Genomic DNA, 14,439 nt, shown 5'->3' on the forward strand with positions numbered 1-14,439 from the left:
GGCAACTTGAGGTAAGTATAAGGTCAGAAAAGGAAGTAAAAAAAACAGGAAATCCTGTTAAAAGGAAAAATCCAATTCTGAAAACAAATATGCAACTGTAAGGGTTTCAAATTGATTGTCATGTCAAAATTTATTACATTCCCAAAATGTCAAATACTTGAGTCTTGAAATAAGAAAAGTGCAAGTGTAAACATCTTACACACACACTATCTGAAGGGTGACCCTCGCTCTGATGCGGTAACTCTCTCGATGAATGCTCAATCAACATCAGCATCCTGCAAACAGACAAGCGGATTTCACCTCAGACGCGTGAATGGATTTAAGATATTCAAGCGTCCAACTAGACTCGGTAGACGCGAATTTGACGCACTATTCGCGTTTGGTGTGAACGCACAGCAATGTGGTGCTTTTTTAAATGTTTGATTGCGTTCGTTGTGTTGTACGACACAAGGGAGCTTTAAAGAACTCTGAATTACGGCTTTGCAAACTTTCCTTAAGTGGGGGGGGGGGGGGGGGTGTCTTAACACTGTCTCATTGAGCCGCACCTCTGTTCAGGAAATCCATTCCGCAGTTTGCAGCCAGCTAGCAGACTCGCCGGCGGGAATCACTTTTGGAGTCATTTCAACAGACAACGTTAAAGCGCAGACATGACTCATGAATATCGGATATCTTCGCAGGTTGGATCGGTAAAATACGATACGTGAATTACGCTGGTATCGGTCCCGATACTGGATCGGATCGGCCCCATCCCTACTTTAAAAGCTGCTAGATCTGCTTATTTTTCAAACCTATTAGAAGAAAATAAACATAATCCTAGGTATTTATTTTAAACAGTGGCTAAACTAATGAAAAAGAAAGCTTCAAGCCCAGAAGTTTCCAAGCAGCACAGCAGTAAGACTTTATGAACTTCTTCACTCATAAGATTGATAATATCAGGGACAAAATTATAACTATGCAACCGTCTACTACACTATTGCATCAGGGAGTGCATCTTAGTCTCCCTGAGGAAAAATTTGATTCATTTATTGCTATAGGAGTATTGCTATCCGATCTCGAATATGCCTTTTCTGTCAAAGATACTAGAAAAAGCAGTATCCTCACAACTGTGTTTCTTGTAGTGATACAGAGACGGATACAGTTGCAAGTAAAAGAATGTTTATTGAGATGGTCAGAGAAACACAGGTCGGGGAAACAAACACTCAGATGGCGAGATGACGCAGGGACTTCAATGGGCAACCCGGTGATGATGTGTGGTGATCGGCGTGCTCAGGAACCAGGAAACAATAAACAATCCAGACAGCGTGAAAAACAACGAAGCGGGTCCACGAAGACAGGAATCCACACGAGGAGATAAGAGCGAAACACGGGAACAGGACACGACACCGGGGAAGCCACAACGATCTGACAACATGAGATGGGAATTACTGCACATATAAAGGGAACGGGGATTGAACACAGCTGGCAACAATAATCAACACAATGAGTAACCACACCCACACACATACACACACACACACACATCAGTAATGAGACAGCTGATTCATGAACCGTGACATTTCTTTCTTGAAAGAAATGATATCTGCGAGAATTTTCAGTCAGGATTTAGACCATACCATAGTACCGAGACAGCTCTCGTTAGAGTCACAAATGATTTGCTCTTATCATCCGATCGTGGTTGTATCTCTCTATTAGTGTTACTTGATCTTAGTGCTGCATTTGACACCATTGACCACAACATTCTTTTAAATAAGACTAGAAAATGATGTTGGCATTAGTGGAATTGCACTAGCATGGTTTAAATCATACTTATCTGACCGTTATCAGTTTGTAGCAGTAAATGAAGAGATGTCTTATCGATCACAAGTTCAGTATGGTGTACCACTGTTCACTCTGTACATGCTACCATTAGGAGATATCATTAGGAAACATGGAATTAGCTTTCACTGTTATGCTGATGATACTCAGCTATATATTACTTCAAAACCTAACGAAACTTACCAATTCACAAAATTAACGGAATGCATAGCTGATATAAAAAATTGGATGACTAGTAATTTCCTACTACTAAATTCTGAAAAAAACAGAGATTCTAATTATTGGACAAAAAACTCCCACACGTAATAACCTAGAATACTGTCTAACACTTGATGGCTGCTCTGTCAAGTCTTCGTCGTCGGTTAGGAACTTGGGTGTGCTCTTTGATACCAATCTTTCATTTGAAAGTCACGTGTCTAGTATCTGTAAAACCGCATTTTTTCATCTTAAAAATATATCTAAATTACGCCATATGCTCTCATTGACAAATGCGGAACAATTAGTTCATGCGTTCATGACCTCAAGGCTAGATTATTATAATGCTTTACTGGCTGGTTGCCCTGCACGCTTAATAAACAAACTACAGCTAGTTCAAAACGCAGCAGCTCGAGATCTTACTAGAACCAGGAAGTATGACCATATTAGCCCTGTTCTGTCAACACTGCATTGGCTGCCTATTAAACATCGCATACATTTTAAAATATTGCTGATTACTTACAAAGCACTAAATGGTTTAGCTCTGCAGTACTTGAGCGAGCTCTTAACGCATTATAGTCCTTCACGTCTATACGTCTATTGAGATCTCAAAATTCCGGCCAGTTGATAATACCTAGAATATCAAAATCGACTGTTGGCGGTAGATCCTTCTCCTATTTAGCACCAAAACTTTGGAACAGTCTTCCTAACATTGTCTGGGAAGCAGACACACTCTGTCAGTTCACATCTCTTTGACCTAGCATTCACATAATACATTATAAACTTCTATAATTAGGTCAGCCGGAACCGGGAACACTTCCAATAAACCCTGATGTACCCGTTACATCATAAGAAGAATGGTATCTACGCTCATTTTAGTGTCTTTGTTTATCCCGAGGTTTTCCTGCAGCCTGCCAGATCCAGGCCGTATCCAGATTCCAGACCTGACGAAGGACCTTCGCCAGGACCCGATGACAACGCAGTGCTGAAGTGCTAACTAGTCTCTCCCTATGGAGGATCCCTTTACCACTTTACAGATAAAGAGTTGTTGGAAAAAAATGTTTCGCATACCTACCCCGAAGTGACAAAATAAAATAAAATTCTGTATCGAAATTTATAAGGAAAGACCAGTACTTTGTTTAGGCTTGGTTTGTAGGGAATTACAAACCTGCGGTCATATATTCAAACGCACATAACTATAAAACCAATTCTTAATGCGCATGTGTTTATCACAGGTTCGCGCTTAAAGTCTGTATAGAGAGAATGGTGTCGTCTTGCGGCCCCTAATTAAATAACAAATGATCGTTGCGACAGAAGCGAATCAATTAAAATGAACTTTAGCTGGAAAATAACTTTATTAAAGAACCGCTATAAAGCCCAAATAATCTCTGTTACCTTAAATTATACGTTTATCTCTGTAAAGCTGCTTTGAAACAATCTACATTGTTAAAAGCGCTATATAAATGAAGATGACTTGACTTACAGAATTAGTCAATTACAGGCTGATCTCGAATCTACCTTTTCTGTCAAAGATATTAAAAAAAGCAGTATCCTCACAACTATGTTCCTTTTTAGAAAGAAATGATATCTGTGAGGATTTTCAGTCAGGATTTAGACCATACCATAGTACTGAGACAACTATCATTTGAGTTACAAATGATTTGCTCTTATCATCCGATCGTGGTTGTATCGCTCTATTAGTGCTGATCTTAGTGCTGCATTTGATACTATTGACCACAACATTCTTTCAAATAGACTCGAAAATTATGTTGGCATTAGTGGAATCGCATTAGCATGGTTTAAATCATACTTATCTGACCGTTATCAGTTTGTAGCAGTAAATGAAGAGATGTCTTATAGATCACAAGTTCAGTAAGGCGTACCACAAGGCTCAGTACTAGGACCGCTGCTGTTCACTCTGTACATGCTACCATTAGGAGATATCATTAGGAAGCATGGAATTAGTTTTCACTGTTATGCTGATGATACTCAGCTCTATATTTCTTCACGCCCTGACGAAACCTACCAATTCACAAAATTAACGGAATGTATACTGTAGGTGATATAAAAAAATGGGATGACTAGTAATTTCCTACTACTAAATTCTGAAAAAAAAAACTGAGATTCTAATTATTGGACAAAAAACTTCCTCACGTAATAATCTAGAATACTGTCTAACACTTGATGGCTGCTCTGTCAAGTCTTCGTCGTCGGTTAGGAACCTGGGTGTGCTCTTTGATACCAATCTTTCATTTGAAATTCACGTGTCTAGTATCTGTAAAACCGCATTTTTCCATCTTAAAAATATATCTAAATTACGCCATATGCTCTCATTGACAAATGCAGAACAATTAGTTCATGCGTTCATGACATCAAGGCTAGATTATTATAATGCTTTTATGGGTGGTTGCCCTGCACGCTTAATAAACAAATTACAGCTGGTCCAAAACGCAGCAGCTCGAGTTCTTACAAGAAACAGGAAGTATGACCATATTTGCCAACACTGCACTGGCTCCCTATTAAACATCATATACATTTTAAAATATTGCTGATTACTTACAAATCACTAAATGGTTTAGCTCTGCAGTACTTGAGCGAGCTCTTAACGCATTATAGTCCATCACGTCTATTGCAATCTCAAAATTCCGGCCAGTTGATAATACCTAGAATATCAAAATCAACTGCTGGCGGTAGATCCTTCTCCTATTTAGCACCAAACTTTGGAACGGTCTTCCTAACATTGTCCGGGAAGCAGACACACTCTGTCAGTTCAAAGCTAGACTAAAAACCACATCTCTTTGACCTAGCATAAACATAACACATTATAAACTTTTACTACGACATTAGTAACCGAGAACTGCTCGCCATTAAGCTTGCCTTAGAAGAGTGGAGGCACTGGCTGACTGGAGGGAGCAAACCATCAGTTTGAAGTCTTCACCGATCACCGCAATTTAGAATATCTCAGGGAGGCGAAAAGACTAAATCCATGCCAGGCTCGATGGGCGTTGTTCTTCACCCGCTTCAATTTCACCGTAACCTATCGCCCAGGCGTCAAGAACTGTAAAGCTGATGCACTCTCTCGTATTCATCAACCTTCTCCTGAAGAGACCCATCCGGAACCCATTCTCCCTCTAGCCATGATTGTCAGTCCCATTACATGAAATATCGACGAGCAAATCTCCCCAGGAAAGCTCACCAATCCTGCTCCGCTGGGAGGTACATAGAGGAGCCCTTCACTGGTCTCGTCTCAACATAGACGCACAAGACTCACTCTAAAGACTTACCCTGAAGACTTACCCGATCGTCCTACCTGCGATCATCCTCTTCAGTCTCCTATTCCCGTCTACCATCTGCCATCTCTGCTGATCACCATCATCGTCCGTTCTCCGCTCTGGTTTCTTCTCTACCTGCAAAGACATTCATATTACTCATTCAGCTAAGTTAATTTATCATCTCAGTACTGCATTACCATGTTATGACACATATGCTCATCAATTTTTGTGAAGTTCTGAGTTTTCCTTTGTGATTTATAGGCTTTTGAGTGTATGCTGCCACGCCCCTTTTCTAAATGACCCTGTTACGGCCACCCAAATGCAAAAGTTCAACTTTTTTTTCGATACTTATTGATCTAGAGAGTCCAGAGAATTGTAGACTGGTTTGGTTCCGATCGGGCAAAAAACCAGGGACTAGTTCGCAAAAGTAGGTTTTGGACAAAATTCGACGTAGCAGATTTTTTTCCTGCCTAAATCGAAATCGGAGATAGCCAGGGACCACAGTGGTGTAAGACATTTGAGCCTGGGACAAATGGTCTAAGAGTTATGAGCGATTTTGTACTTTTGGTCGCTGTAGCGCCACCTATGGGCCAATCGGGATCATACTTGTTGTCCCCAAATTGAGGCCTACCATCTGGCCAGGTTTCAAGTCTCTAGGCCTTACGGTTTGGCCTGCACGATCAGTTTTACAAATCCTTACAATTACAATAGGGTTTCAGCATTTCATGCTTGAACCCCTAATAAGAATGAAGGATTTTTTCCAGTTATAGCGCCACCTAAGGGTCCGATCTCCATGAAACTCTGCATGCTTCTTCACCATGTTGTGACACATATGCCCATCGATTTTTGTGAAGTTCTGAGTTTTCCTTTGGGATTTATAGGCTTTTGAGTGTATTTTGCCACGCCCCTTTTCTAAATGACCCTGTTACAGCCACCCAAATGCAAAAGTTCTACTTTTTTAGGATAATTATTGATCTTTATTCTGACCTCCAGTTGGTCCACCAGTTGCAGTTCAAGACTCATGTGGGTTTCAGAGAACTGGTCAACCTGTTCATGGCAGGAAATGATGTGAGCTTCAAGAAGCTCGGTGTTAGCTTCAGATGCCGCTCCCCGGTTCCCCGAGTCTGACAGACACACACTATGCTGCCTGTCTCGGTCTCGAGCACTTCCTAATGGTGGTGTCTTCAGATGATGCCATGTCCTCGAGCTGATCCTTTACAAAACGAATGTTGTTTTGGATCTGTGAGATGTGCTTGTGATTCCTCTCCACCTCATAATTTTTTTATCTATTAACACAAACAAAAAGGATTTATATTTTATTTAATAACAAAAGGTCGTTCTGATCCTGGACAGCTGCATGGCTGACTACAACGTGATATAATATAATATAATATAATAATATTGTTAAGCAGTTCACAGGAAGTGTGTTCATAATCAAGTACCGATTTCAGCAGACGTTTGTATATTTTGCTATTCATTATAAGGATATGTATTTAGCAGTTCTTCCATTCCGGGGGGGAGAGCCAGTTTCTCTGCATCAGGATCCTCAGCAAACATGCTGTCGAAAAGTTCCATGTAAGAAGTCCATGAATACGTCCGGTGAAAGAAGGAAGCAATATTTAATCACTACTCTCAAGAAGAGTATATTTTAAGTTTATATGTCCAGTAGAAAGAAGATTTTAATACAGTGCTGCGTTTCAAACACTGTAGTGTAAATCTGACTTATTAAACCTCAAGCATTTAAGATTTAAGCAGTGTTCTTGTACTTAAATGAGATGGATGGCATGGTGATGTTGGTCACCTTTTGTGGTTGAAGCTCCTCTTTTCTGATCCTCTGAGCCTCAATTGCCTCCTGCTCCTGGAGCTCTTTGTATTGCAATTCTTCTACAGCATCTTGATACTTTGCAATGGCAGTTTCACGCTTTATATGTAGGTGCAAAAAAATATGAATTATGAACAGAACATTAGGACAAATGTTAGCTATCCCTCACTTGTGAAAAAGAAGCGTGTTTAAATGTATTGAATGTGCATTTGTATGTGTAATTCGAATCTCATATATTTTACAAAACTGTACTCGCAGATAATATAACATGAATGCACTTAATGAGAGTTCACTTTCATGAATGTTTCTAAAGTAAACTTTTAAAAAGTGCACTTTGCAATAATGTAAAGTGAAAACTTTACTTTGAAGTACATTTTAAAACATTTTATTGGTCATGCTTTAAATAAGTAGGCTATGCTTATTTTGACGTGTTGACTAACATTTTAAAGCTCATGTAAAGTTCTTGATTATAATTTAAACTGTAGTGTGTTATTCAATATGACATTTTAAAGTTAATTTATCTAGGCCTATAAATTACAGAAACGTCTGTCTGTCTGTGTGTCTGTATGTCTGTTATTCGCATATCTCTCGAACCGTTAGTCCGATGGATTTCAAACTCGACAGGTGTCTTGCTACGGGCACGAGTAAGTGCAGTGCCAAGTTTGACGTTGTTTGGATAAGAAATGCAAAAGATATCGGTAAATATATCGGTAAAAGAAGCACTTAGAAGGTTGTGGTTTAAAAATAAACATTCTGACATAAACACTCTGTCAGCTACAATGTTTACTTCTGAATATTATAGTTTGGTTCCAAAACATGATAAATCCATTTTGATTAATTTGAGTAAAAATGTATTTTCTTAACTAAGAAAGTGGCAAGATGAAAACCACTATTTTCTGTTTCAAACTTTCTTCTTTAGGTTATAATAACATAAAAAAATTCAAATCCAGATTTTGATTTTCAAAGACTTATTATAAAAACTGATTATTTTTTCACAACAAATGCAATAAATTCATGACACTTTTTTTCAAAATGCAATTAATCCATTGAATCAATATAAAAGTTATTTTTTATCATATTGAAACTGTTGAAATCAGCCATCGCTAAGAAATATCTTTTTTGACGGCGATCAGCTCACAAAAACTGATTTTGCACGGGCACTTTGCTCTGCTCCCTGAATCGACGCGCTTATTCATTTGTGGATGTAAACTGAATCTATAAGTCAGCTATGCTGTTTACTTCTGAATATTATATTTCATTCTGGAGCGCTTAATGTTATCGCTACTGTGTAATAGTAGCCTATGCTATTCGCCAACTAAACATGTCCTATTCAATGCGTTCACAGTCTCTTTCACGGCCATCATTTGTAGTAGCCTATTCACAAACTGTTTGCTCAAGCATAGCGTTTTCTCGGAGTTCACTGTGTGCTTTCTACCATGCACAAAAAAAAATGTCACTGAACTTTTGCTGTGTAATTGTAACAATGAGCATTCAAACACCCCAAACCAACAATTACTAAAAACACACACAAAAACTGATTTTGCACGGGCATTTTGCACTAGTATATTTTAAATGTACTGAATTGTAACTTCATCATTAAGTTTCTAATTACAAATATATTTAATTTATTTGCGTTTTTCAATAGAAATTACATTAAAGTATATTTTAGTTTACACTCTTAAAAATAAAGGTTCTTTATTGGCATCGATGGTTCCATGAAGAAACTTTAACATCCACGCAACGTTTCTATTCCACAAAAGGTTTGTTATATTAGAAAAAGGTTCTTTAGATTTTAAAATGTTCTTTATACTATAAGAAAAAATAATGGTTATTTTAAGAGCTGATCACTTAAAGGTTCTCGCTGCAAAAACCAAAAACTTTATTTTAATGAGTGTTAATGCTTGTCAGTTTATTCGGCAGTAAACCTGAACCATATTTAAAAGAAAATAGAAGTAATTATGAAATTGCATAAAGATCTATGCCTGGTTTCACAGACAGGGTTTAGATTACGCCAGGATTAGGCCTTAGACGTTCCTTATAAAAATAAAAATAAACATTACTGGTTTGCATCTTGAGACAAAACAATGACACAACATATTTTAAAATATATCAGTGCAAGTTGCTTTCAGTTAAAAAAGCTAAAACATGCATTTTAGTCTGGGACTATCTTAAACCTTGTCTGTGAAATTGGGCAATAAGTCAGAAAAGTTCAGCTAATTTAATTTATTATAGATTTGAATTTAAATTGCAATTAAGTGTCAGAAAACATTACATTCAGTTTGCACTTAAATATTTTCTTCCAAAGTATAATATTTCAATAATAGGAAATATTCTCTTTCTTTTTCACAAGTGGTCAGCTGAAAAACGAAGTCAAGCAACTGCAATTATATGCGAAAACATGATATGAAATGTCTCACTAACCGTTTGTTCATCCAGCAGTCTGTAGTCCAGATAGACCAAGTCTGGAAGATATGCCGTCACAAATAACTTGAAGTCCTCTTCATCACAGATGGGATTTCCCGCAAGGTTGAGAGTGCGTAGATTCTTAAACTGTCTGAGGTACAGCACCTGCAGGGTCAGATATGATTTACTTCAGCTTTAGGCTTGAGTGACACTCATATTGGAAATTAATTAGTGGATGGCTGCATATTTTGGAGTCATATTCATTTTCATCCTTCTGGGATTTCACATTTTCTAAAATTGTATCATCTAAAATATAGTTGGCTTACATTATCCAGTTGAGCAATGCCATTGTTTCCAATAGAGAGGCTGTGCAGGTTCTGCAGCGTATCCAGTTTTTCAATGACAGAAATGCGGTTGTTGAACAAACTCAAGTCCTGAAGTTTCACAAGAGAGTCCAGTCCTTCAATCACTTCAATATTATTGAATGACAGATCTGAGGAATATAAGAATTCTGGCTTAGTATTTGGAGATACTCCGGATATGTTTTGGATATCAGTCGGACAGTCTGTACTCACCCAGCCAGATCAGATTAGTGAGGTTTTCTAACCCTTCAATCCTCTCAATAACATTATTATCCAGCTGAAGTTTTGTTAGAGAGGTGAAATGCCACAGGTGGAACATCTTTAGGATGTCTACAAAAAACATCAATATTATATTAATTATATTTTTCAAAAAATGAATAAATATACGCTATTTTTTATACAATGAACTGTTATTGAAATTATACCAATCATGATAATGAAAATAAATTAAAAAATAAAATAAAATGAAAATCCTGTCATTAATTACTCACCTTCATGTTGTTTCAATCCGTTCATGTTCGAAACACAAATGAAGACCTTTTTGATGAAATCTGAGAGATTTCTGTCCCTACATTGACAGCTACACAACTATCACTTTAATGTTTCAAAAAGTTCATAAAGGGATCGTGCAACTAATCCATATGAACTGAGTGTTTTTTTTTTCCAGAAATTTCTGAAGAAACTCAATCGCTTTATATGATGAACAGAATGAATTTAGGCTTTTATTCACATATTATAAACATTGATCAGTGAACAGAAGCTCAACCGAACCTGCTTGATGCTAGAAGAAGCTCAAACGTGCTGCGTAACACGAGAATGAACCTCATTGGTTTTTATTGAATATCAAACGTGTGCATAACACAAGAATGAACCTCATTGGTTCTTACTGAATATCAAACGTGTGCGTAACACAAGAATGAACCTCATTGGTTTTTGCACGTCAAGCTTGAGCTTCAGTTTACCACAACTGATGTGCGAGTTAATAAATGTGTGTGAATAAAAGCCTAAATTAAATCTGTCCATCATATAATGTGATCGTGTCTCTTCATAAAATTTGGACTAAACCGCTAAATTAATATGGATTAGTTTTACAATCTCTTAATGAACTTTTTAAAGTGTCAAAGTGGTAGGCCTAGTTGCGTAGACTGTCAATGGAGGGACAGAAATCGCTCAGATTTCATCAAAAAGATCTTCATTTGTGTTCCGAACATGAACAAAACTCTTACGGGTTTGAAAGGACATGAGTAAATGATGACAGAATTTTAATTCTTTGCTTGAACTATCCCTTTAACACTGATTAAAAAACATAATCTGTGTGAGGGGGGGATGTATTTTACTTGTCATGAAAATAATGTCTAAATAAATAAATAAAGTGGGTTTAACGTTTTCAATAATTCAAAATATATTCTTATGTCCCAGGAAAGTTTTCATGAGATTCACCCTAAATACATTTTTTAAAATTTGTTTAATTTTACATTAAAATTAATTTTATTACGGTTCTTACTCCTGAAGTCCAGCCGCAGCTGAAGTACCTCCTCGTACTGGATGCCCTCTTTCTTGGCTATTTTTCCAGCTTGCCCTTGAGGTCCCTGTTCAACAATTGCTTGTTGTAGCATCTCCTCATCGATTACTTTGGGTTCATCCTGTTCCCAGCTCATTTTCCAACGCTTCTGATGAGTGCAGTAACGGTGATTAACTTAGCAGTGCAATATTATCTAATATTATTATTTTCTAGTGCAATTGCTTATCTTATTTTGCAGACCTGTCACTATAAAATCAGTCAAAACACGGTATCAGTCACCTATTTCAAATGTTATTACTAAAAGCTCGTTCATTCAGACTTACCTGGAAATATATCACTGAAGTAATTTACTCGTCTTCTGGACGCAAACACTGTTGCTCAGCAACCACAGACTACCATAGCGTCATCAACTTCAAGAGTTTTCAGGAGCTTTGAGGCGCTCTAAAGAAATTAAAATACATTGTATTAATAATACTCAGCCATATAACATTAGTGATATTCTTCGAGTATTTAATTTGTAAGATTCTTAATTGAAATGGAAAATTAAAGGAAATTTGGGCAATTTAGAATAAATATTCCACGTGTACTAAAATGCCTCCGCTATTTTTAAACTAAATTTCGAAAAGCAAACATGTCCATAAATTCATGTTTTTATAACGTAGTTTCCATACGTTTTTGCTCATTAAGAGTATTTTGTAAATGATCTCTGCCGTGTTAAGACTTTGCCCATGATTGACAGCTTCCTCGATCAATAAATTAAAGGTTCTGAAGAAAGAACAGCCCATTTGGTTTGAATGGTGACATTTGGGTACAAAACACACAGGCATCTCGATCTGTCTCCATAGATTATCGCAGCATGAGCACCGTGATTTGACAAGTGGAGGGAAAATGTGTTATGGGGTGACGCCGCATAGGCGACATGTAGTGTCTTTCTCGTTATGTCTTTTCCACAACTGCTAGCCAAAGAATCGTACTGTCAAACTCGTAACATGAAAAATTATATAAAAAAAAATTCACAGACAACATATGTTCACATTCATGGCACAATTCAAACGTGACCAGAAAATAATTATTTTTTCACATTCACTTGCATTGACGATTTTTCAATCTAGACTAGAGGTCCAGTGGGGTTTTACGGATGGGCGGGACTTACCAGCTCTACAGTATATTCAGGGCACCAAATCAACAAGGGCGTAACTTTGGGTCTACCATTGGGGGGGTTAAACTCGCGGCATTTATTAATTAATTTAGGCTATTTAATAATTTTCTTGTGTAAAAGGTAATTTGCCGTTCCTGTTTTAGAAATACATTGTGATAGGCTACTTTTACTGATTTAGGCTACTTAACGTAAATGCAGCTGTTCACTTGACTATTTATGCCATAATGACACAGTAGTTAAATTAAGTGTTTAAGATGAAAAATTGGGAAGGAATGGTGGTGAAGATGTGTAGCTGGTTATCTAAGTGGTCATGTGTGCTACCACAGCTATCCTTGGGGAAGAGTTTTGGTGACAAACAATCTAGCAGCTTCGGCACTTGTGGCATCAAATGAACGTCTTGGACCCGTCTTGGCTTTAATTCAAGAAGCCTGCAGAAAACAATGGCAAGAGCTGGATGCACAAAGATAAAGGACTTAAAACATCACGAGTGGAAAAGTCCAGCGGAAATGAGTAATCTGACAGGAATTAAGTCCGTCAGATTTATGAAATATTTATTTATGAACATTTATTAGAGGATCAACCCCATGAGATGAAACATCTCATTTTAATGGGGGTCCTCAGGATCATGTCCAAACAACATAGAACAGCAGAACAACAGAGTAGATACAATCAAATAAAACAAAAAAAATCATAATAATAATAAAATAATAATACAAAAAAAAAAAAAACCTTTTGAGGAAAACATTCCAGGATTTTTCTACACAGAATGGACTTCAATGGCAAGCAACAAGTCCAATGTTCAAAGCAGGTTAAAATGTCCGTCTCAAAAAAAAAAGAAAAAAACCTTAGCGCACGCACTCACACACATCCACACACCATACGGACACGCACCCGCACGCACACACACACACGCTCTCACTATCCCCACCCATCGCAGATGGAGTAAAGTAAGCCACAGTGGTTCCCAAACTGTGGTATATATACCAATAAACATATTTTATTGTATACCCCTTTTAAGTAAAACCTTTTTAATCTAGGACTCAGCATGAAGGTGCTTTGGAAGTCCAGCGTTTTAAGAGGGATATTTGGTGTGAGATGTTTGAGAACAACTGGTGTAACATATTGCATATAACACAATAATCCCAAATATAACTGACAAAGTTAACATCACTATATATGTACATAAGCACATTCATATAGCATACATAACATGACACATAGGCTATCGATGCTAAATCTGAAATGTTAGAAACATAAACAAGTATTCTGAAGATGTGTTAACAAAGCAGTTCGGAACCAAAAAGACGTAAGCGAGCGAATGGATGCAGGAAGACTGTTCCAGTGGGCTCTAACACAGAAAGCATATTTACCAATTTCTCTCTTAACTCTAGGGACAGTAAAGAAGATCTGTTCATTGTGACAAAGGCTATATTGTGAACTGTAAGGCACTAAATATTGCGATAAATAATATGGATATTGAAAGTAAATACATTTAAAAATGAGCTGAAGCCAATGATATTGTCTGAGGGTGCAAGCCAGGACAGCGGTTCATACATCACATAATGATGTGTCCTATAGGGGCAGCGAAGGACGAAACGGCACAGGCTGTTGTATACCACATCCCAGCTAACAATTTTAGGTTATAAGAACGTTTCCGTAACGTTCCCATTAAGTTATAAAAACGTTATTTCTGAATGTTCTAGAAACGTTCAAAGCGTCCAGTTTTTTAGACGTTGTATTAACGTTATTTCTTAGTTATAAGAACGTTATTCAAAACGTTATTAGAACGTTCTATTCTCCTGTTATATAAATGTTGTATTAACGTTCTTGCTTGGTAATAAGAACGTTGTTCAAACGTTATTGGAACATTCAATTCTTAGGTTATAAGA

At 37.3% G+C, this 14,439-nt stretch overlaps 1 protein-coding gene across 1 annotated transcript in view; it reads right to left on the bottom strand.

Annotated features, from left to right (window-relative positions):
* LOC307166314 (dynein regulatory complex subunit 3-like) overlaps window positions 1–11,834 on the bottom strand; it is a 24,081-nt gene extending 12,247 nt beyond the window's left edge. Inside the window, exons 1-8 of the mRNA XM_079884595.1 lie at window positions 11,715–11,834; window positions 11,374–11,539; window positions 10,083–10,199; window positions 9,834–10,000; window positions 9,526–9,672; window positions 7,084–7,203; window positions 6,270–6,329; window positions 5,321–5,417 (exon numbers count right to left, since the gene is read on the bottom strand). Coding sequence (XP_079740721.1) covers window positions 5,321–5,417; window positions 6,270–6,329; window positions 7,084–7,203; window positions 9,526–9,672; window positions 9,834–10,000; window positions 10,083–10,199; window positions 11,374–11,527 — 862 coding nt within the window. The 5' untranslated portion in view covers window positions 11,528–11,539; window positions 11,715–11,834. The remainder of the gene's footprint in view (window positions 1–5,320; window positions 5,418–6,269; window positions 6,330–7,083; window positions 7,204–9,525; window positions 9,673–9,833; window positions 10,001–10,082; window positions 10,200–11,373; window positions 11,540–11,714) is intronic.
* Between the last annotated feature and the right edge of the window lie 2,605 nt (window positions 11,835–14,439).

Source organism: Squalius cephalus (assembly GCF_949319135.1).
Source record: "Squalius cephalus genome assembly, chromosome: 1".
Taxonomy (NCBI): Eukaryota; Metazoa; Chordata; class Actinopteri; order Cypriniformes; family Leuciscidae; genus Squalius; species Squalius cephalus.